Below are 25,010 nucleotides of genomic sequence, written 5' to 3'. Positions count from 1 at the left end.
GAGGATTCACTCTGGTCACTTTAGTGTCAGCGAATGACAAACACTTCCCTTCAATAGAAAACCCCATTTGGAGCTTGTTCTTTGTGAACTGAGATTGAATGAAAGGGAACGATTTGTCTGGGATAATGAAATATTGTCCGGTCTCTGCTTCCCAAACCCCCAGCTGGCCGTGCCGCATTAAACAGGCAGCTGCTGCTTTCGGGAATGCCACGGGGATAAATCATTCTGATGCCCTCAATGTGAACCCCAGTCTGAGCCCTGCGTGTTCCCACAGTGCTGGGGGGTCAGTGCTGGGAGGTCAGTGCTGGGAGGTCAGTGCTGGGAGGTCGGTGCTGGGAGGTCGGTGCTGGGAGGTCGGTGCTGGGAGGTCAGTGCTGGGGGGTCAGTGCTGGGGGGTCGGTGCTGGGAGGTCGGTGCTGGGAGGTCGGTGCTGGGAGGTCGGTGCTGGGAGATCGGTGCTGGGGGGTCAGTGCTGGGAGGTCAGTGCTGGGAGGTCAGTGCTGGGAGGTCGGTGCTGGGAGGTCGGTGCTGGGAGGTCGGTGCTGGGAGGTCGGTGCTGGGAGGTCGGTGCTGGGAGGTCGGTGCTGGGAGGTCGGTGCTGGGGGGTCGGTGCTGGGGGGTCAGTGCTGGGGGGTCAGTGCTGGGAGGTCAGTGCTGGGAGGTCGGTGCTGGGAGGTCGGTGCTGGGAGGTCGGTGCTGGGAGGTCGGTGCTGGGAGGTCGGTGCTGGGAGGTCGGTGCTGGGAGGTCAGTGCTGGGAGGTCAGTGCTGGGAGGTCGGCAGCTCCAGAAGGTGCACCAGTAAGAAAATGGATGATAAAAATCCAAGTGTGTGACTTGAGGCTGGCACTGGTCTCACTGTGTGTCTGCTGCCCCTTGACCTCACCTGAAGAAGGGGCTTGGGGCTCCGAAAGCTTGTGTGGCTTTTGCTACCAAATAAACCTGTTGGGCTTTAACCTGGTGTTGTTAAACTTCTTACCTTGTCCTTCCACCAGGCGGCACTCACTGCGGCTGGTGATAAGTTGGTGAGTCAGTTTCTGATGTTGATGATGTTCTCTCCTCCCTCCCCCTCTCCCTCTACTCATCCATCCCTCTTCCCTTCCATCTCCATTTCCCTCTCCCTCCTCCTTCTCCCTCCTCCCTCTCCCTCCTCTCCTCCCTCTCCCTCGCTCCCTCTCCCTCGCTCCCTCTCCCTCGCTCCCTCTCCCTCGCTCCCTCTTCCCTTCCCTCTCTAATTCCATCTCCCTCTTCCCTCTCTCTCCCCTCGCTCTCTCCTTCACTCTCTCCCTCTCGCTCCCTCTCTCCTCCCTCCCCACAGGCCCGAGAGATGGAAATGCGTCGCCAGGCCTTTGATGAAGAGCGGAGGAGGCGTGAGGAGCTGGAGAAGAGGCTACAGGACGAAACCGACCACCGGCAGCAGTTAATCGATAAAGAGGTGAAGATGCGGGAGAAACATTTCTCACAGGTAGCTGCTCAATCAGATTGTGTAACTTTATTTATTGGCGAGATTGCAGAGCGAGTGGGAATAAAGACTGCCCACTCAGCAGTGGTACAGAGCTGTGGGATATAGTACCTCCCACCTTCCAGATACCGCCAAGCTTCAACAACAATAACTTACATTTATATAGCACCTTTAAAGTGGTAAACTGTCCCAAGGTGCTTTGCAAGGATATTAGCAAATTAAACTCAACAGCAAGCCAGATATTAAGACAGGTGACCAAAAACTTGGTCAAAGAGCTGGATTTTCATAGAATCATAGAATCCCTACAGTTTAAAAAGAGACCATTCAGTCCATCGAGCCTGCACCGGCAAGAATCCCACCCAGGCCCTATCCCTGTAACCTCACATTAATCCTGCTAATCCTCCTGACACTAAGGGGAAATTTAGCGTGGCCAATCAACAAAACACGCACATCTTTGGACTGTGGGAGGAAAGCGGAGCACCCGGAGGAAACCCACACAGACACGGGGAGAACGTGCAGACTCCACACAGACAGTGACCTGAGCCAGGAATCGAACCCGGGTCCCTGGCGCTGTGAGGCAGCAGTGATAACCACTGTGCCACCGTGCTGCCCCAACACTCTTACTGGAATTAATGGAATAATGGTTCGATTATAATCATTCCAATAAGAGTCAATGGGCAGGATTTTAAGGCCTCGCTCAACTCAAGACCGGAAAATCCTGCCCAAGGTCAACGGACCTTCCCATTGTCCGCCCCTCACCTGCTCCGATTCCCGTGACGGGCGGGCCGGTAGTATTCCGGTCAATGTGTGCAGGAATGAATGGAGGAAGATGTAAATTTTTTCAATGACAGATTAGTCCCCAGATGGAGCCGTCTTCTTCATGAGGAATGTATAAAATGACGTTCCGTCTCTTATTCCACTCAGCCATTGCCATTTTGCCTTCCAGGCACGACCTTTAACCCGGTATCTACCAATCAGGAAGGAAGATTTTGACCTGCGATCCCACATTGAATCGTCAGGTCACAACCTGGAGATCTGCTACCAGGTGTCCATCACAGAGAAGATGTGTAAGGGTTACCTCACCAAAATGGGCGGGAAAATCAAATCATGGAGAAAACGGTGGTTTGTCTTCGATCGCATTAAGCGGACATTGTCTTATTACGTGGGTAAGTGGCCTTTGCACTTTTTAATTGTTCCTTTTTGAAACAAAATGGACGGAACTTTCTGGCCATTCACGCTGGCAGGATCCTCTGGTCCCACCAATGGCGTACCTCTGCCAAGGGTTTCCCAACAGCAAGGGGTGCATTCAACGGGGAAACCCAGAATCACAAGAGTATACAGTGCAGAAGAGGCCCTTCGGCCCATCGAGTCTGCACCGACGCATGAAAGATCCTGACCTGCCCACCTAATCCCATTTGGCAGCACTTGGCCCATAGCCAACAGAGGAACCAAATGATCCCACCACTGGCCAATGGCGGGCCACCACCTGCTGGGGCGAAACACGGAGCGGGTTGCGTGGTAAATCCCATCTGTGTTATATTTTTTTCACGTAAAGTATCGGTAAAGAGTTCAGGTGGGTCTGGAAAGGGTACAGAGAAAAGAGGCGGGTGGATCAATTATAACTTTCAAGACTGAGACTGTGATGGCCCATGTGCTTTGGGAAAAGCCTTATTTTCTTTACGCATGTTGTCCCCTTTCATTCCAAAATGAAACTAGGGAGTATCCTGAAAGGGGTGTAGGTGGACTTCCTGCAGACAATTTAGTAAGGAATGCACATTGCGACTTGTGGCTGCAATATGCGTGAAAAGCTAAAAAGCAAAGGGTGAATAGAATGCTAATTGCAGTGGTGTCGGATTCCAGCCTGTCTTATCACAGACGGTAAGAAGTTTAACAACACCAGGTTAAAGTCCAACAGGTTTATTTGGTAGCAAAAGCCACACAAGCTTTCGGAGCTGCAAGCCCCTTCTTCAGGTGAAGAAGGGGCTTGCAGCTCCGAAAGCTTGTGTGGCTTTTGCTACCAAATAAACCTGTTGGACTTTAACCTGGTGTTGTTAAACTTCTTACTGTGTTTACCCCAGTCCAACGCCGGCAACTCCACATCATTATCACAGACGGCTCAGAGCACAGAACTTGTGTGAGAGGAAGCAGAGCAAAGCTCTCCTCAAATGGATCACTTTTCCACCTGGCAGTAAGATGTTATTAGAGCAGGGGCTGTGTTATGGTGTGCGTTATATAGTTGGAATGGACAGAGAGCTGAAGATCGAGAGAGCCGGAGATTGTGGATTAGACAAGACACACAGCTCCTGTTTCAGTCTGAGCCAATCGGACATTGAAAGGGATCAGATAAAGGAGCCGCTGGGCATTCTGTGTCATTTGCATTGTTATGACTCAAGTGAAGGAGGGATCATAGACGCGCAGCTTGTGGGTGTTAACCATATCTGCAGAATATGTGACACAAGGGCTCCAATGATTGAGTGAGAAGTGAGAGATTCTACATAGTGGAGGTCGGAGTTGAAACACTGGCTGGAATTTTCCGGCCGTTCTTGCTGGCGGGTCTGGCCTGTCAGCATGTCTGGGAAGGAAATTGGGGATAAGATGAGAATGAAAACTCTTGTGTAAAAAGAACAGTCTGGACACTTTAATTAAAATTATGCAATTCTTTGACAGATAAACATGAAAGTAAACTAAAGGGAGTGATTTATTTTCAAGCCATCGAGGAGGTTTACTACGACCATCTCAGAAGTGCCTCAAAGGTAAGAACGCTATTCTGGAACCAGTACAGGAAAGCAGCAGACCCCGTACCCCTCCCTCATCCTGTCACACCTACTGCTCTTCCAACTCGGTCAACAACACTTTCTCCTCGGGGTCAGCTGGCTGTGGGTTCAAGTCCCACACCAGGCCGATGAGCTGCTGGTTCCCACAGTGCTGCACGCAGGGAATACTACATTGCCGGAGAGTGGGGCGGCACGGTGGCACAATGGTTAACGCTGCTGCCTCACAGCTCCAGGGACCCGGGTTCGAGCCCCATCTCGGGTCACTGTCTGTGTGGAGTCTGCACGTTCTCCCCGTGTCTGCGTGGGTTTCCTCCGGGTGCTCCGGTTTCCTCCCACAGTCCCAAAGACGTGTTGGTTAGGTTGATTGGCCATGATAAATTGACCCTTAGTGTCAGGGGGATTAGCTAGGGTAAATGCATGGGATTATGGGGACAGGGCCTGGATGGGATTGTGGTCGGTGCAGACTCGATGGGCTGAATGGCCTCCTTCTGCACTGTAGGATTCTATGATTCTAAGTTCCAGCTGCCTCTTCACATGGATGGTGAAGATCCCTTGCTGAGGTCATTAGCAAAACAACTATGAAGAAGGTTGGAAAAAGGATCTACTTAAATAATAGTCAACTCGTGTTGCAGCTGTATAGAACTTTAGTTGGGCCACATTTGCAATATTGCATACAGTTCTGGTCGCCACACTACCGGAAGGATGTGGAGGCTTTGGAGAGGGCACAGAAAAGATTTACCAGGGTGCTAGTTTGGAGGGTATTAGCTATGAGGAGATGTTGGCCAAACTTGGTTTGGTTTCACTTGAACGTCGGAGGCTGAGGGGGTGACCTGATGGAAGTTTATGAGAGGCATGGGTAGAATGGAGAGTCCGAGTCTGCTTCCCAGGGTAGAAATATCAATTACTAGCAGTCATAGATTTAAGGTAAAAGGGGGAAAGTTTAAAGGAGATGTGAGGGGCAGGCCTTTTACACAGAGGGTGGTATGCGCCTGGAATGCACTGCCAGAGGAGGTAGAAGCAGATACAATAGCAACGTTTAAGAGGCATCTTGACAGATACATGAATAGACCGGGAATAGTTTCATTGACCTGAATCCCAAAGAAGCAGAAAAATAGACACGTGAACTTTCTAAACCCAAGCGACATCAACGATTTGCCACTGAAGCGAGAATCGTGACATGGTCAGTCTTTTATAGACTGAAGCCCTGTGATTACAGCTGGCCACAGACTCAATAAACGGACTGATTTCCTGAGCAGAGTGCTACAACTCAACCCAGTGGAGGGGTCAGGGATTGGAAAGATGATGAATATAATATAAATACTGGCATTGCAACATTAAAACTCCCAAAAGACTACACCCAACAAATTATTTTTGGAATGCAGTCTTTGTCTCGTGGCAGCTACAGTTAGTCAGTAACATTCCACAAACCGTGGGGTTGAGGCGGGATTGGTAAAACTCCCGGTCTGTTTTTCATTACTGGGGAGAGGCAGCAAAAAAGGAGGCTTCTTGGACTATCGCGCTGGCGTTGGCTCTTTGGAAAGGCTAACCATTTAGTCCCTGCTCTTTCTTCATAGCCTTGTCATTTTCCTCTTTTGAAGAATTTATCCCAGTTCCCTTTTGAAGGTTGGACCAGCTTCCATCACCTTTCCTAGGCAGTGTATTCCAACATTCTCCTCACCCCTCTCCCTCTGCTTCTTTTACCTTAAATCATCATAGTCCCAGATGACCAGAAGCTGCTCTCCCCTTTGAGGGGGGGGTGGGGGGCGGGGGGCGGAGAGATGATGACTGGTGGTGATTTATAAGCTTGAGAAGGCGGGGCCTTCCTGGATAACCTCAGCCGGTCCGGGAATTGAACCCACGCTGTAGGCGTCGCTCTGCATCACAAACCAGCCGTCCAGCCGACTGAGTTAAGCGACTCCCATTGGCTGAGGTTATTGATGAAAGCCCCGCTTTCTCAGCCTTGCCCCCTTCCCTGAGGTGTGGTGACCCTCAGGTTAAATCGCCACCGGCCAGCTCTCCCCCTCTGAAAGGCGAGAGCAGCCGATGGTCATCTGGGACTTTGGTGACTTTGCCTTTTTACTTACCTTTCCCTTCAGGTGAGGAATTTAATAAAATCATGAAATGAGAAGTTAGATTGATACAGCTCCTTTCACAACTTTGGCATGTCCCCAAGTGCTTTACAGCCAATAATGTGCTTCTAAGGTGTAGTTATTGTTGACCGACAGAAGACAGCACCTCTGACAGTGCAGCACCCCCTCAGCCCTGGCATTGGGGGTGCCAATCTGGATTTTTGTGGGCTTGAGAAGCCCTCTGACTCAGAGTGTGACCCACTGTGCCACAAATGGCACTGAGACATGTTCAATGGTGAAGAGGTTACACCGTGAACAGGAGAACTCCTCCTTCGCTGACAGCAATGGAACCAACGCAAGGACGGGCGAGAGAGCCGGTGAATCCCCTTCATTCTCCTCTCTTAGCTCAGACAGTGAGTGAATATCCGTTGACCCTGGAGTCATTTTAACCCAACTCGACCCACCCCGGGGAGAAGGGAGAGGAGCGTCACGGCAGGCAGAATGCTCAGCTGGCCTCAGAACTGTCCCATTCCCAGGAGGCAGGTTCGGTTAAAGTGACCCTGTCAATGCTTTTGTTTGAAGTTGCAGCTTTTAGCCCTGCTCAGAATGAACCGGATCACTAACCTGCCTTTCCAGAGGTTTATTTACTTCTCTGCTTTTCTTCCCTTGTTTCCTGTTGCCGGGCTATTCTCTTCATTGTTCACAGAAGGGATATTTGAACCTGCATAGAATCAATGTACGTATAACTGACAGTTCTCGGTGTTGTGTGTCACCCTCACTCTCTGCTCTTTGAGGCCTTGTCTCTGTTTTATGTCAAATCAACTTTGTGACGAGTTTGGTTTAAAAATGAAATGAGCCTCAGCCAATGAGGTGATGATCTGAGCTCTGGTCGAGGGGGAGAAATTATTCTAGAATCATAGAATCCCCACAGTGCAGAAGGAGGCCATTCGGCCCAGCGAGTCTGCACCAAAAAACTAAAAGTTAAAAATTTATTTATTAGTCACAAGTGAGGCTTACGTTAACACTGCAATGAAGTTACTGTGAAATTCCCCTAGTCGCCACACTCCAGCGCCTTTTCGGGTCAATGTACCTAATCAGCACGTCTTTCGGACTGTGGGAGGAAACCGGAGCACCCGGAGAAAACCCACGCAGACACGGGGAGAATGTGCAAACTCCACCCAGACAGTGACCGAAGCCTGGAATCGAACCCGGGTCCCTGGTGCTGTGAGGCAGCGGTGCTAACCACTGTGCCGCCCCGTGCCGCCCATGGCGGCCAATAACAACCACAATCCCACCCAGGCCCTATCCCCATAACCCCGTGCTTTTAGCCTAGCTAGTCCGCCTGACATTAAGGGGCAATTTAACATGGCCAATCGAACCCGGGTCCCTGGCACTTCTTGGTTGGTGACGAATCGGCAGTTTGTTCACCCCAGTCAGTAGAAAAGCAAAGCAACAAGGACTTTCATTGTGCCTTTATCATCGTAAAAGCTTCCAAGGTGCTCCACGAGAAACATAATCTACAGTTGTGTGTACGGTGTAGTGGTTATCACGTTTGCCTGACACGCAAAAGGTCCTGGGCAAAAATGTAAAATGCTGTGGGCTTGTGGTTGGTATTATGGATTGTGGTTGGTATTGGCCGCTATGGGCAGCGCGAGGCGGCACAGTGGTTAGCACTGCTGCCTCGCAGCGCCAGGGACCTGGGTTCAATTCCCGGTTTGGGTCACCGTCTGTGTGGAGCTTGCACGTTCTCCCCATGTCTGCGAGGGTTTCCTCCAGGTGCTCTGGTTTCCTCCGCACCCCAAAGATGTGCAGGTTAGGTGGATTGGCCATGCTAAATTGCCCCTTAGTGTCAGGTGGATTAGCTAGGGTAAATCCGTGGGGTTACAGGGATAGGGCTTGGGTGGGATTGTGGTCGGGGCAGGTTCGATGGGCCGAATGGCTTCCTTCTGCACTGCATGGATTTATGAGTCTATCTATGCTAACAAACTCTGACACTGAGCCACGTAAGGACAAGTCAAAGAGGTAGATATCCGGGACATCTTAAACAAGGAGAGAAGGGGCAGAGAGGTTTAGGGAGGGAATTCCAGAGGTTAGGAGCTAGGTAGCTGAAGGAACGGCCGCCAAATGTGGAGCAATGGAATTCAGGGATGCGTAATAGCCGAGAATTGGAACGCAGAGACCTCAAAGACACTCGATCCAGATTGGAGTCACAATGCAACAATCAGGGGTGAGAACTTGCCCCAGCTTTAGCACTGAAGCGGGCAGGCATTTCATGTCAGCTGGTAAGGAGTCCCAGTTTGCAGAGTATTTGAATATGAGGCAGCACCTTCAGGAACAGTAAACGGGGCAATCAGATTACAGAGCTGAAAAACGTGAAGCTACTCCCATAGCATTGAGGAAGGAAAGATGAAAGAGTTACGTTTATATCGAGATGTCCATCACCTCAGGAAGTCTCTAAGCTCTTTACAGCCAATGAACTAGTTGAGATTTAGTGATGAAGGAAGCTAATCAGTGCACAGCAAGCTTCCACAGACGGCAATGTGATGATGACTGGATCAGCTGTTTTTACTGGTGTTGTGTGAGGGATGTACATTGAGCAGGACACCAGGGGGGGAAAATTCCCTTTGCCTTCCTTCAAACCATGGGACCCTTAACATCCATTTGACAGGGCAGAGATTTTCCAGTTGCCCCTCAGCAGGTTTTCCCAAAGCATTGGCCACCAGAAGGTCCCGCCAAACTCTACGGGCTTTTATGTGGCTCGGCCACCCTACCCCGAGGGAACCCGCCGCAGGTGGTCGACTTCACCAGAACCGGAAGATCCCGCCTTTGGTGTAACGTCTCCAACACTGCAGCACTCCCTCAGTACTGACCCTCTGACAGTGCGACGCTCCCTCAGCACTGACCCTCTAACAATGCAGCACTCCCTCAGTACTGACCCTCTGACAGTGTGTCACTCCCTCAGTACTGACCCTCTGACAGTGCGGCACTCCCTCAGTACTGACCCTCTGACAGTGCGGCACTCCCTCAGTACTGACCCTCTGACAGTGCGGCACTCCCTCAGTACTGACCCTCTGACAGTGCGGCACTCCCTCAGCACTGACCCTCTAACAATGCAGCACTCCCTCGGTACTGACCCTCTGACAGTGTGTCACTCCCTCAGTACTGACCCTCTGACAGTGCGGCACTCCCTCAGTACTGACCCTCTGACAGTGCGGCACTCCCTCAGTACTGACCCTCTGACAGTGTGTCACTCCCTCAGTACTGACCCTCTGACAGTGTGGCACTCCCTCAGTACTGACCCTCTGACAATGCAGCGCTTCCTCAGTACTGACCCTGTGACATTGCAGCACTCCCTCAGCACTGACCCTCTGACAGTGTGGCACTCCCTCCGCACTGACCCTCTGACAGTGCAACACTCCCTCAGTACTGACCCTCTGACCGTGCGGCACTCCCTGAACACTGACCCTCTGACAGTGCAACACTCCCTCAGTACTGACCCTCTGACCGTGCAGCACTCCCTCAACACTGACCCTCTGACACTGCAGCACTCCCTCAGTACTGACCCTCGAACAATGCAGCACTTCCTCAGTACTGACCCTCTGACAGTGCAGCACTCCCTCCGTACTGACCCTCTGACAGTGCCGCACACCCTCCGTACTGACCCTCTGACAGTGCCACACTCCCTCAGTGCTGACCCTCTGACAGTGCGGCACTCCCTCAGCACTGACCCTCTGACAGTGCGGCACTCCCTCAGTACTGACCCTCTGACAGTGCGGCACTCCCTCAGTACTGACCCTCTATCAGTGCGGCACTCCCTCAGCACTGACCCTCTGACAGTGCGGCACTCCCTCAGCACTGACCCTCTGACAGTGCGGCACTCCCTCAGCACTGCACTGGGAGGTTCCGCCTAGATTTTGTCTCAAGCTGACAGGGAGGTCTATTTGAATTGGATAATTAATTCCACCTGCAAAAGTAGTTCAGCGAATAGGAAGAACTCGTAGCCTGTGGGGTCATTATGTCACGGAGTGAGGCCATTTGGCCCATCAAATCCATGCCAGCTCTCTGTAAAACAATCTAGTCAATCCTATCCCCACCCCACAGTCTATCTTTAATTTATTCCATCAGCTGTTGTGAACAGCCTTCCCTCAACCAGTCATAAATTTGTACAGATCTCCCTCAATCTCTCTTCCTCCCAGGAGAACAAACCCAGCTTCTCCAAACTAACCTTGTCGCTGAAATCCCCTCATCCCTCGAACCATTCTGATTCCCCCCCCCCCCCCCCATCTCCAGGACCCTCCCAACCTCCCTGACGTGGAGTGAACTCCCCCAGTTGTGGCCTAACCCAGGGCTTTGTGCCCACAAAGTGGGACTTTGCATTAGTCTGAATGCTGGGGGCAGGCGGGGAACAATTGAAATGCTTCGATTGAGAAAATGATGAGCTGATTTTCCTTTTCTTGTTTTCCCCCATTCCTCTCAAGAGTCCCAATCCAAGCCTCACGTTCTGTGTGAAGACACATGACCGACTCTACTTCATGGTGGCCCCAACCCCGGAAGCGATGCGGATTTGGATGGATGTGATTGTCACGGGTGCTGAGGGCTACACGCAGTTCATGAGCTGAGGGGGGCCAATGAGGAGCGGGTTCCTGGGTGGAGTGAGTTGCCGTTGAGCCAGTCCTTTGTAGAACCGACCTACCCTGTCCCAACAGTGGAGATCGCGCTGCCCGTCTTGACTGACTCTCTCTCTCCGTCTGTCTCTCTCTTTTTCTCCCCCCTCTCTCTCTCGTTCTCTCTGTTTGAACGCCGATTGGGGCAGCAAGTGTTACCAGCCCCATCTCACCGTGCGGAGTTCGAGTAACAGGTGGATCATTTTATGATGCTTTTGCTGGAACGAAGACTTCAAAAAAAAAAAGGAAAGAGAAATATCTTCACCTGTAAACGATAAAAGGGAATGAACCTTTGCCAAAGACTCCCATCCAGTCCTCGCAGTTTTTTGATTTTCCAAACGGGATAATGGACGGAGGAAAACAAGATTTGTACAAAATAAAAAACACGAAAAAAAAGTTGAACTCCCCGGCTTAAAAATAAAGGCAGTTTACAAAACGGAAAGAACCTCTTCAGTGGACTTCTTCACAAACCCCGTTAGCAGGGGTAGATTGCCAGGTCTAAGCACACCCTACATCCTGTGGCACCTGAGCAGTGACTCAATGTGCGACTGGGGATGTTCAGAATCATCCAGTGCTCTGTGCCAGGTGACCACGTGCAGAAAATGCGCGCGGAAGATAGAAGCGTCCTCTTCGTGCGAGCAGACGCGCGTGGCCTGACGGCAGCCACACTGTGCGCTGTCGCACAATCGACCTGGACAAGCTCTGCCGCCTGCATTTGCGGGGAGGGAGATTACAGATGCTCCATCATGTGCCTTTTCAATGCTGGGCCCAGGATTTCCAAGTGCTCCGTCGATTTTGGCATTAGCAGCATTTCTCGGGAGCTGAATCAGGGATTGAACTTTTGTACTGTTGTATTTTAAGCTTTGGTTTTGTTGTGGAGTTTCTCAGATTGCTGGATGGCTTGTCTCCCCAGCGCGGTAGAGCTTAACCTCAACAGCCTGAGCAGGAGGAGAACAGAATGGAGACTTCCCGCAGACTTTTTAAAAAATTTTATTATCGAGAACCCTGTAATGATTCTGCCTCCTACTCTGTGCCATAACACACAGTAACCATATCTAACTGTTCTTTATTTATAACTTACCAGTATCATACCACGGCCAACAGAAACTAAACCAAATTTGGAACAAACTTTTAAATGTTTCTCAACAATTGGTTAAATAGTTTGAGAGATTTGTTGGTTTGTAGTTTATGTTGGCCTCATTAATTGAGAATGCGTTCTCACCTTGGTGAGGTTTCTTTATCCGTGTGTTGAATACCAAGCCTGTTGATAGCTTACTTTGTATCAGCTATTGTAGGACATTCTGTGACTTCTGCCAATTCAGGGCAGCAAGAACCCTTCTCCAAACGCTTGGCGTGTTCCTTCTCTCTGACACTGGAGCCCAGGGACATGGTTGTGGTCCTAGAGTTGGCCTCAGTGCCCTGGCCTAGACACAGCTAGATCCACCATAGTCCTCACTGCTTGATTGCCATCCATTGGAAGTCAAGTGAGGATGTGTGACTGCCCCAGTGGTTGAATAGTCCGCTGTCATTGGTTATTCACACTCAGATGATGGGTCCTTGAAGCATTCAGGACAGCAAGATCCCAGAGTCCGTGGTGAGTTCAGCAGGCTGCTGTGAGGGGTCTCAGTGCCACATGAGAAGGCCTGATGCCCGTTTCCCATCCCTCACCAATCACTCTCGATGATGTGGGTTTAGAATTTGTGTGAATAAATTACATTCTGTTTTACACTTTGGATTTTTGTTCAGCCTGAAGCTGAGTTTCCAATTCCATTTTGCATTCCCGGAATTATTCACTCCCAGTTTTGCAACACTGCCTCCCAGCCCTTCACCCCAACTCTCACCCCCACCTCGCCTGCTGTGACCCCTCCACCTCACCCCCCTCTGACCCCCCCACCTCACCCCCTGTGAACCCCCCACCTCACCTCCTCTGACCACCCCACCACATCCCCTGTGACCCCCCCCACCTCACCCCCTCTGACTGCCCCACCTCACCCCCTCTGACTGCCCCACCTCACCCCCTCACTCCCCACCTCACCCCCTGTGACCCCCACCTTACCCCCTGTGACCCCCATTTCACCCGTGACCCCCACCTCACCCTCTCTGAGCCCCACCTCACCCCCTCTGACCCCCCCACCTCACCCCCTCTGACCCCCCACCTCACCCCCTCTGACCCCCCACCTCACCCCCTCTGACCCCCACCTCACCATCTCTGAACCCCACCTCACCCCCTCTGACCCCCCACCTCACCCCCTCTGACCCCCCACCTCACCCCCTCTGACCCCCCACCTCACCCCCTCAGACCCCCCACCTCACCCCCTCTGACCCCCCACCTCACCCCCTCTGACCCCCCACCTCACCCCCTCTGACCCCCCACCTCACCCCCTCTGACCCCCACCTCACCCTCTCTGACCCCCACCTCACCCTCTCGGAACCCCACCTCACCCTCTCTGAACCCCACCTCACCCTCTCTGACCCCACCTCACCCTCTCTGAACCCCACCTCACCCCTATGACCTCCACCTCACCCCCTCTGACCCCCCACCTCACCCCCTCTGACCCCCCACCTCACCCCCTCTGACCCCCCACCTCCTCCTCTGACCCCCCACCTCCCCCTCTGACCCCCCACCTCCCCCTCTGACCCCCCACCTTCCCCTCTGACCCCCCACCTCCCCCTCTGACCCCCCACCTCCCCCTCTGACCCCCCACCTCCCCCTCTGACCCCCCACCTCTACCTCTGACCCCCCACCTCCCCCTCTGACCCCCCACCTCACCTCCTCTGACCCCTACCTCACCCTCTCTGAACCGCACCTCACCGCCATGACCCCCACCAACCCCCTCACCCCTCCCACCTCACCCCCCCACCTCACCCCCCCCACCTCACCCCCCCCACCTCACCCCCCCACCTTACCCCCCCCCACCTCACCCCTCCCACCTCACCCCCCCAGCTCACCCCCCCAGCTCACCCCCCCACCTCACCCCCCCACCTCACCCCTCTACCTCACCCCCCCACCTCACCCCTCTACCTCACCCCCCCACCTCACCCCCGACCTCACCCCCTCAGCTCCCACCTCACCCCCCCACCTCAGCCCCTCACCCCCCCACCTCAGCCCCTCACCCCCCCACCTCAGCCCCTCACCCCCCCACCTCAGCCCCTCACCCCCCACCTCAACCCCTCACCCCCCACCTCACCACCTCACCCCCCCCACCTCACCCCCCCCACCTCACCCCCCCCACCTCACCCCCCCCCACCTCACCCCCCCACCTCACTCCCCCCACCTCATCCCCCCCCCACCTCACCCCCCCCCCACCTCACCCCCCCCCCCACCTCACCCCCCCCCCCCACCTCACCCCCCCCCCCCACCTCACCCCCCCCCCCCACCTCACCCCCCCCCCCCCACCTCACCCCCCCCCCCCACCTCACCCCCCCCCACCTCACCCCCCCCCCACCTCACCCCCCCCCCACCTCACCCCCCCCCCCACCTCACCCCCCCCCCACCTCACCCCCCCCCCACCTCACCCCCCCCCCACCTCACCCCCCCCCCCCCACCTCACCCCCCCCCCCACCTCACCCCCCCCACCTCACCCCCCCCCCACCTCACCCCCCCCCACCTCACCCCCCCCCCACCTCACCCCCCCCCCTCCACCTCACCCCCCCCCCCCACCTCACCCCCCCCCCACCTCACCCCCCCCCCACCTCACCCCCCCCCCACCTCACCCCCCCCCCCACCTCACCCCCCCCCCCCACCTCACCCCCCCCCCCCCACCTCACCCCCCCCCCACCTCACCCCCCCCCCCACCTCACCCCCCCCCCACCTCACCCCCCCCCCCCACCTCACCCCCTCTACCTCACCCCCCCACCTCACCACCTCCACCCCCTCCAGTTTGCAGTCTGTCAGTGAGGTTGTGCCTACAGTGTTGATGGGGGAAGGACATTCCAGGATTTTGACCCAGCAATGATGAAGGAAGGATGATATATTCAGGATGGCGTGTGACTGGAAGGGAAACGGAGAAGATGGATGGGAAATGTTCGATAATGTGTAGAAAAAGTGGTGCTCTCCACACACACACACACACGTGCACTCAGACATGCGCACACACGTGCACACAGACAGAAACACGCACACACAGATACACACACACCAATACCTTTGTAAATACAGGAAACTAAATCCCAATGCGATTTTGAGCTCTCCAGCAGATTAATGCATTGACAATCAAGCAATCTCTTTTTAAAGGTGCGTTACCATGGTTACAGATTGAATTGCACAGGGTTGTTTAACCCTTTGCTGCCTGTTTGAAAGCAATGTTCCATCATAACCTGAAGACATGAAGCTCATTGGAGCAGGAACCTGATTGTATGAAAGTGTCACTCTCCCTGAAACTTCCAGCAGCAAAACTCACTAATAAATTTTCCGTTATTTAAAAAATCAAATGTTATTCCAATCCTCTGCCTCTAATTGAGAAAAGTTTGAGCAGGATTAACCTCCATCCGGCAGGGACAGCACAGACTGTGCTACGATGTGTGTTGAGCTCACACAATGGTTGCCACATGGGAGCAGACACAATGAGTGCATCATTCTCTGATCCATACTGGGTGTACAGACCCTTTCTCCCAGCACTGACATTACTCACATTGTTGGACATGAATGGACCATTGCTCTGCTAAACTAAACATCACCCCACAAGGAAACAATGTTATGGTTCTTTCATTTGTGATTAAAAAGTGTTGTTTCCAAGCTAACCATCAGTCCTCCCAGTCAGAATAAATGAATACATTGTTCATGCGTCCATTATATTACTCCCAGCATCACATGACAGACCCGTTTCCACCAGTGTTATACAGTGACGGACCTGGCCCCACCAGTACTGTACCCCAGTGTTACACAGTGACAGACCCGTCCCCACCAGTACTGTACCCCAGTGTTATACTGTGACAGACCTGTCCCCACCAGTACTGTACCCCAGTGTTATACAGTGACAGACCTGTCCCCACCAGTACTGTACCCCAGTGTTACACAGTGACAGACCTGTCCCCACCAGTACTGTACCCCAGTGTTACACAGTGACAGACCTGTCCCCACCAGTACTGTACCCTAGTGTTATGCAGTGACAGTCCTGTCACCAGTACTGTACCCCAATGCTATATAGCGACAGACCCGTCCCACTAGTACTGTACCCCAGTGTTATACAGTGACAGACCCGTCCCCACCCGTACTATACCCCAGTGTTATACAGTGACAGACCCGTCCCCACCCATACTATACCCCAGTGTTACACAGTGACAGACCCTTCCCCACCAGTACTGTACCCCAGTGTTATGCAGTTTCAGTCCTGTCACCAGTACTGTACCCCAGCGTTATACAGTGACAGACCCATCCCTACCAGTACTGTACCCCAATGTTATACAGTGACAGACCCATCCCCACTAGTATTGTACCCCAGTGTTATACAGTGACAGACCCGTCCCCACTAGTATTGTACCCCAGTGTTACAGTGACAGACCTGTCCCCACCAGTACTGTACCCCAGTGTTACAGTGACAGACCCGTCCCCACCAGTACTGTACCCCAGAGTTATGCAGTGACAGTCCTGTCACCAGTACCGTACCCCAGTGTTATACAGTGACAGACCCATCCCTACCAGTACTGTGCCCCAATGTTATACAGTGACAGACCCATCCCCACCCGTACTATACCCCAGTGTTATACAGTGACAGACCCATCCCCACCAGTACTGTACCCCAGTGTTACAGTGACAGACCTGTCCCCACCAGTACTGTACCCCAGTGTTACAGTGACAGACCCATCCCTACCAGTACTGTACCCCAATGTTATACAGTGACAGACCCATCCCCACCCGTACTATACCCCAGTGTTACAGTGACAGACCCATCCCCACCAGTACTGTACCCCAGTGTTATACAGTGACAGTCCTGTCACCAGTACTGTACCCTAGTGTTGTACAGTGACAGACCTGCCCCCACCGGTACTGTACCCCAGTGTTATGCAGTGACAGTCCCGTCACCAGTACTGTATCCAGTGTTATACAGTGACAGACCCATCCCCACTAGTATTGTACCCCAGTGTTATACAATGACAGACCTTTGCTATATCCACCACTATATTGCATTGTCTAAAATATTCTCTTTAGACACAGCCCCAATTTGGAGAAAACCAATAATTGTTCCGGAACTTTTCACGGAACCTTGAAAATATCGCACACTCACTGTTGCAATTCGATGTAATTTTAAAGTTGCGTTCTGATGCAAAAGCGAAGTGGCTACAAGTTAAATGGAGTTTCATGCTGATGCATTCAGACAGGAGAGGGGAAACGCAAAATACTGCGGATGCTGGAATCTGAAACAGAAAATGCTGGAAAACCTTAAAGGTGTATTATCCTGGCAATTTTTCAACTGGGAGAGAAGTCATTTGAATGGAATACACAAATTTCAAACCCTGATCTCAACAGCGTGAAGTTTCTTTTTCAAAACAAAGAAAAGCAAGAGTTATTTACACAAACGCCTGTTGAATTTTTCAAAGTCTGTTTATAACTTGTGTAAAATCAGGAAAAATCAATTCTGAGGACGTTGAGAAGCCGTATTTTCAGTCCCGTTGCCATGGCATTGTGTGTCACATTGTTCCTTATAGATTGTTTTACTGGTTGGGTTAATAATTATTCTAACCAGGCTTGGCAACTAAAAGTTGTCACTTTCATAGATACAGTATTTATGTAAATGAAACATCTGCTAACCCATCATTACTATTCCTACATGTAACAGATTGTAAATTTACATTATAAAATCATACCCTACCATACCTTTTATATATTAAAGCCATAACTGGCTACTGTAAAAATCTGATGTATTACTTGTATTCACTTAATTCTATGCTGATTCCATTTGGTGAATTCTAACCAGGTGTTACAAGTTAGATACAATAGATTTCCAAATAAGTAAGTTTATTTATTAGTCACAAGTAGTCTTACATTAATACTGCAATGAAGTTACTGTGAAAATCCCCTAGTCGCCACACTCCAACGCCTGTTCGGGTACACCGAGGGAGAATTTATCCTGACCAATGCACCTAACCAGCACGTCTTTGGACTGTGGGAGGAAACCGGAGCACCCAGAGGAAACCCACGCAGACACGGTGAGAACGTGCAAACTCCGCACAGACAGTGATCCGAGCAAGGGATCGAATCCGGGTCCTGGCACTGTGAGACAGCAATGCTGACCACCGTGCCGCCCCATCATCCATCATTGATACCAGTCACTGAGGTTTAGGCAGGGGAGAGAGAGAGAGAGAGAGAGACAAATGAAAAATATCCCCCTCCACATTCCTCTCTCTACCCCAGGTTACAACCTGAGCACAGAGTCCTGTATCTTCCAGTTACAAAATGTGGAGATGCCGGCGTTGGACTGGGGTAAACACAGTAAGAAGTTTAACAACACCAGGTTAAAGTCCAACAGGTTTATTTGGTAGCAAAAGCCACACAAGCTTTCGGAGCCCCTGTGGGGGCTGTTGGACTTTAACCTGGTGTTGTTAAACTTCTTACTGTGTTCTTCCAGTTACAACCATGAGTATCTGAAGTGACATCTCTGAAGAAGATTGGTGACAAGTTTTTTTGTCCGTGTGGGTTTCCTCCGGGTGCTGCAAGTCAATATGATTGCAAGTCAAGAATTTTAACTACCTTCCCAAGTACTCCAGAGGAATCTTAACACTGCTCACTCAATAAGTTAAGAGTGTGTTCGGTGTTTTGCTGAATTAGCAGTTCGTTTGGGCAGGGCTGTGGCTAGAGGAGCAGGAAGGAACACTTATCCACTATCCAGTGACTCCCTACATCAGATTTTACAGTAACAGTGGGAAAGCTGCACAGGGGTTACTTTCGGAATCTGACGGGACAGGGTTCTGTCTTTTGAACATGTTGTTTTATCTGCTAACTGCCAGAGGCAAAGCTAGGTGCAGGAAAGGGGTCATTCATTCGCGTTAGCAATGCTGCATCAATTATCCAGGGATCAGAATCAAAAAATTCTGATCCCAGGCTTCAGAGAAATTATCTTTCAATTTTTCGTGGGATGTGGGTGTCGCTGGCTAGACCAGCATTTATTGCCCATCCCTAATAGCCCTTGAGAAGGTGGTGGTGAGCAGCCTTCTTGAAGCGCTGCAGTCCCTGTGGTGTAGGTACACCCACAGTGCTGTTAGTGAGGGAGTTCCAGGATTTTGACCCAGTAACAGTAAAGGAACGGCCGATTTATTTTCAAGTCAGGATAGTGAGTGATTTGGAGGGAAGCTTTAAAATAGTGGTGTTCCCAGGTATCTGCTGCCCTTGTCCTTCTAGATGGTAGTGGTCATGGGTTTGGAAGGTGCTGCCTAAGGAACCTTGATGAGTCACTGCAGGGCATCTTGTAGATGATACACACTGGTGGCACAGTGGTGGAGGGATTAAATGTTTGAGGTAATGCTTATGGTGCCAATCAAACGGTGGCACCATGGTTAGCACTGCTGCCTTACAACGCCAGGGTCCCGGGTGCAATTCCAGCCTTGACTGTGTGGAGTCTGCACATTCTCCCCGTGTCCGTGTGGGTTTCCTCCGGGTGCTGCAGTTTCCTCCCATGGTCCAATGATGTGCCAGTTAGGTGGATTGGTCACAGTAAATTGCCTCTAAGTGGTTACGGAGATAGGGCATGGGGTGGGCCTGGTTAAGATGCTCTGTTAGAGAGTCGGTGCAGTCTCAAAGGGCTGAATGGCCTCCTTCACTATAGGGATTCTATGAAAGATAGCAGTTTCAAATTTCAGCTGAATTTGTGGGAAGCTGGAGGGGGCTGTTTAACCTCTGGAAGCTGCTCTGCATCTCAATCAGATCTTTGTCTCCTTGGTCTCTGCCCCGTGTCCCACAATGCCTTTCATTAACAAAAACCTATCGATCTCAATTTCCAATCAGCAATTGATGGAGTATCAGTCACCATGTGTGGGAGAGAGTTCCAAACTTCCTTCCTTTGTCAAAGTCTTTCCTCATTTCACTCCTGAACACTCGACCTCTCAGTTTTAGACTCTACCCCGTAATCCGAGACTCTCCCCCACCCGACCAGTGGAAATAGTCTCTCTCTATTCATCCATCCAAATTCACAAAACTACTGTCGAGGGGTTTCAACTCACGTTCTGAGGATTTGTACGTTCTCCCCGTGTCTGCGTGGGTTTCCTCCGGGTGCTCCGGTTTCCTCCTACGCTCCAAAGATGTGTGGGTGAGGTGGCAAATTGCTCCTTGGTCTACCAAGATGTGTAGGTTAGATCAATTAGCGGGGCAAATGTGTGGGCTTACGGGATAGGCTGAGGGATAAGCCCTGGGTAGATACTCTGTCAGAGTAGTCGGTGCAGACTCAATGGGCTGAATGGCCTCCTTTTGCACTGTAGGGATTCTGTGATTATTAATTCCACCATCTAAACTACTTGCCCAGAAGCTAAACATTGTACAGTTAGAAACTCACTATCATTGAGAGTTATTGAGGTGAATATATAGATATATTCTTGGGAATCTGGATAAAGATATGAAGGAGAAAGGAATAGAAGGTTATAGTGATGCTAATGGAGGTGTTTGAAATGATTGAGTAAATGGGGAGAAAGTGTTTCCAGTGGACGATGCTCAGTAACAGAGGCGATTGATAAATAACCCACAGGGAGGTGAGATTCCTTCTTCCACAGCAGGTTATTGTGATCTGGAATTCTATCCTTGAATACATCATCATTTCCATAAAGGACCTGGATAAATACTTGAAGAGGAAATATGCACAGGGCTCGGGGAAAGCACTCAGGGGTGGGATGAATCGGATAGCCCAGCTAAAGGGTTAGCACAGGTACAATGGGACCGAATGGTCTCTTTCTGCTCTCTATGACTTGATGAAGGAGGATGGGAGGACGCTTTGGGTGGAGAATAATTGGCAGCATCAACAAATGACCTCTTTCTGTGCAGGAAATGAGACACTTTCAGGTGTGAGGGTCCCTGCAATGAATCACAGAATCATTACGACACATTTGGCCCATGGTGCCAGCACCAACTCTCCGATCGAGCATCATGACTTAGTGTCATTCCCGTGCCATTTCCCCGTACCCCTGTACATTGTCCCTATTCCAATAACTGGAATATTTCCAGTATTCAAGAGGGTTCAATACCATCTTGAACACCTCAATTGAACCTGCCTCCAGCACATTTCCAGGCAGAGTATTCCAGACCCCAACCACTCGCTGGATAAAGAAACGTTTCCCACAACACATTTGATTCTTTTGCAAATCACTTTAAGTCTGTGCCCTCTTGTCCTTTAATGAGTGGGAAGAGTTTCTCCCCCTCTGCTCTGTCCAGCGCCCTCATAATTTTGAATATCTCCATCAAATCTCCTCTCCACCTTGGAGAGAAGAAGGCTGAGAGGAGAATTGATAGAGATGTTCAAAATCATGGTGGGGTTGGACAAAGTAGATAGGGACACACGATATATATATATATATATATGTAAAATAGCCGCACTATAGGAAGGATGTGAACACATTGGAGAGAGTGCAGAAGAGGTTTACGTGCTTGGTTCCAGGGATGAGAAACATTAGTTATGAGGATAGATTGGAGAGGTTGGAACTGTTCCCCTTGGAGAGAAGATGGCTAATATTAAACCTCTCTGCATTCTCTCCAATGCGTTCACATGCTTCCTATAGAGTGGCGCCCAGAACTGTACTCGATACTTGTGGGTGGCACGGTGGCACAGTGGTTAGCACTGCTGCCTCACAGCGCCAGGGACCTGGATTCAATTCCCGGCTTGGGTCATTCTCTGTGTGGAGTTTGCACGTTCTCCCCGTGCCTGCGTGGGTTTCCTCCGGGTGCTCCAGTTTCCTCCCACACTTCAAAGGTGTGCGGGTTAGGTGGATTGGCCGTGCTAAATTGTCCCTTAGTGTCAGGGGGAATAGTTAGGGTAAATGCATGGGGTTATGGGGATAGGGTCTGGGTGGGATTGTGGTTGGTGCAGACTCAATGGGCCGAATGGCCTCCTTCTGCACTGTAGGGATTCTTTTCCAGCTGAGGTCTAATTCGTGTTTTGTACAAGTTCAGCATAACCTTACTCTTGTACTCTATGTCCCTATTAATAAAGCCCTGGGTACTATATGCTTTATTAACTGCTCTCTCCACCTATCCTGCCACCTTTAATGATCTATGCACAGATACACCCAGGTTCCTTTGTTCCTGCTCCCACTTTAAGAATCTTATCCTTTATTTTATATTGTCTTTCCATGTTCTTCCAACCAAAATGCATCACCTCACACTGCCCCACGTTAAACTTCATCTGCCTCGGACAGGAGGAGAGATTTATTCCTGACTCTGGCCCGTGTGTCTCACAGTGAGAGCAGTGAAGATTCCAATCACACACATTCCCACCAGCCTCGGAGGAATTGCTAAACTATCCCAGCCACACTGAGCCCAATCAATCTGTTTATCCCATCATTCCGATGGGAGTGAATCCGAATCCCAGTTTCCAGGCGGATAGAAAGGGCACTGCGACAAAATCAAGTGGAGTTTTTCCCAGCAGAACAATGTCCTGGTCCCTCGAACAATACAACCAAAAATCACATCAAGTTGCCATTTATCACACTCACTGTGCGAGGGAACTTACTGTCCATGAAGTGGCTGCCATATTCCCTCCCCCACTATAATAAGACCATAAGACATAGGAGTAGAATTAGGCCATTCGGCCCATCGAGTCTGCCCCGCCATTCAATCATGGTTGATAAATTTCTCAACCCCATTCTCCCACCTTTTCTCCGTAACCTTTGACCCCCTTACCAATCAAGAACCTATCTACCTCAGTCTTAAATACACTCAATGACCCGGCCTCCTCTGTGCCAATGAATTCCACAGATTCATCACCCTCTCTGGCTGAAGAAATCCCTCCTCATCTCGGTTCTAAAGGGTCGTCCCTTTACTCTGAGGCTGTGCCCTTGGATCCGAGTCTCTCCGACTAATGGAAACATCTTCCCCACGTCCACTCTATCCAGGCCTTTCAGTATTCTGTACGTTTCAATGAGATTTCTCCCCCGCTAATCCTGTGATGGCGACTACACTTCAGAAATAACTGGCCAGCTGTTAATTTAACCGCTCCGCCATTGGTGGCCATGCCTTCTGTTACCTGGACACTGTACTCTGGAACTGATTCCTGAATCCTTCCACCTCTCTCCACTCACCCTCCCACCCCCTGTCCACCCCATTTTTGGATTTTCCCACCTCATTTTTATACTGGACACTTCACTAGGTGCTATGTGAGTGCAAGTTGTTGATAAGTCAACGCCTCTGCAGCCACCTAGCTGAAGCAGGAGCACTGAACCTTGGATTGAACCTTGAATCTCCCTCTTGATACACAGGGACTCTACACCGGGATGGGGCAATAGATCAGAGCGTTCCGGAACGGGGAGCTTTCCTTCTGGAAGGGAAAGTGGGCAGGGAAATTGGTTCCCCGACCTTTCAACTCCTGTTAAGTACGCCCACCAGTCTGCTGATGGCGACATATTTAATCATTAACTTTCGTAAAGCAAATCTCAACTCCTCATAAAGAAATCTGTGTTTGCACAAAATGTGCGGCAGTTCAGCCATTGTAAGGTGTGGGCTGGCAGGGAAATGTTTTCGTAAATCAAACAGTAACGGCTGCATTTTTCTGCTGCTGGGTGTGATCTCAGGAAGTCCCAAAAAGCCTTTCCAGCCAATGTAGCACGGTGGCACAGTGGTTAGCACTGCTGCCTCACAGCGCCAGGGACCCGGGTTCGATTCCCGGCTTGAGGTCACTGTCTGTGTGGCGTCTGCATGTTCTCCCCGTGTCTGTGTGGGTTTCCTCCGGGTGCTCCGGTTTCTTCCCACACTCTGAAAGACGTGCGGGTTAGGCGGATTGGCCGTGCTAAATTCTCCCTCAGTGTGTACCCGAACAGACCCTGGTAGTGTGGGCAATTAGGGGATTCTCACAGTAACTTCACTGCAGTGTTAATGTAATCTTACTTGTGATATGAATAAATAAACTTTTTTAGTACCTCACTGCCGTGGTGCAGGAAACACAGCGGCCAATGTGCGCACAGCAAGATCCCAGAAACGGCAATGTGACCATGACCAGATAATCTGCTTTGTGATGTTCTTGAGGGGTAAATATTGATCAGGACGACGGGGAAAACACCATTCCTGTTTAAATACTACTGCGGGATCTGGTACCTCCACCTGAAAGGGCAGAGGGGGGTCTGGACTGAAACTGCTCATTAGAAAGGCAGTGCAATGTTCCCTCAGCACAGCGCTGGAGTGTCAGAATGGGTTATAGCCTCACGTCTCTGGAGTGGGGATCAATTCCACGAGCTACTGACGCAAACTTAAAAACATTACTCACTGAGCCACGGATGAAATTGTTGCAACCAAGGGCAGCACGGTGGCACAGTGGTTAGCACTGCTGCCTCACAGCTCCAGGGACCCGGGTTCAATTCCCGGCTTGGGGTCACTGTCTGTGTGGAGTCTGCACCTTCTCCTCGTGTCTGCGTGGGTTTCCTCCGGATGCTCCGGTTTCCTCCCACAGTCCAAAGGGTTAGATGCATTGGCCATGCTAAATTGCCCCGTAGTGTCCCGGGATGCGTAGGTTATAGGGATTAGTGAGGTAAATATGTGGAGGTTACGGGGATAGGGCCTGGGTGGGATTGTTGTCGGTGCAGGCTCGATGGGCCGAATGGCCTCCTTCTGCACTGTTGGGTTTCTGTGGTTTCTAACCAGTCCCAGGTGAGGTTCCCCAAAAGTTGTTAATCCGGGTGAAACCCCTCGATTTGTCACAGTCTGGCTGGGACACCCCGAGATAGTTACAAACCTCAGTGAGGAGGGGGTTACTGGCTCCGTGGCTTTATTTAACCCACTCTCTGCGGGAAGCAACAAGGTTTAATCAAACTAGATTCCCTTTCCCTTGGATACTTTTCCAGACCCAATATGTTTTGAAAAGAGCTAAGGATTTCTGGAGTTAAGGTAGAGTGAGTTTATTAACGACCAAAAAAATGAGAA

The 25,010-nt window shown here is 51.2% G+C and overlaps 1 protein-coding gene across 29 annotated transcripts in view; it reads left to right on the top strand.

Annotated features, from left to right (window-relative positions):
* phldb1b (pleckstrin homology-like domain, family B, member 1b) overlaps positions 1–12,692 on the top strand; it is a 334,696-nt gene extending 322,004 nt beyond the window's left edge. For 15 of the 29 annotated variants that reach the window (XM_078199084.1, XM_078199068.1, XM_078199074.1 and 12 more), the window contains 5 exons: positions 1,316–1,462; positions 2,406–2,625; positions 4,127–4,212; positions 7,009–7,038; positions 10,781–12,692. In XM_078199084.1, the coding sequence (XP_078055210.1) occupies positions 1,316–1,462; positions 2,406–2,625; positions 4,127–4,212; positions 7,009–7,038; positions 10,781–10,921 (624 nt within the window). In that variant the 3' untranslated portion in view covers positions 10,922–12,692. The remainder of the gene's footprint in view (positions 1–1,315; positions 1,463–2,405; positions 2,626–4,126; positions 4,213–7,008; positions 7,039–10,780) is intronic. The other 14 variants (XM_078199087.1, XM_078199080.1, XM_078199083.1 and 11 more) reach the window with 1 other exon arrangement.
* Positions 12,693–25,010: the final 12,318 nt, after the last annotated feature.

This window comes from Mustelus asterias, chromosome 27, assembly GCF_964213995.1.
Source record: "Mustelus asterias chromosome 27, sMusAst1.hap1.1, whole genome shotgun sequence".
Taxonomy (NCBI): domain Eukaryota; kingdom Metazoa; phylum Chordata; class Chondrichthyes; order Carcharhiniformes; family Triakidae; genus Mustelus; species Mustelus asterias.
The sequence above is the reverse complement of the archived record's forward strand: the minus strand, read 5'-3'. Positions and strand labels throughout refer to the sequence as shown.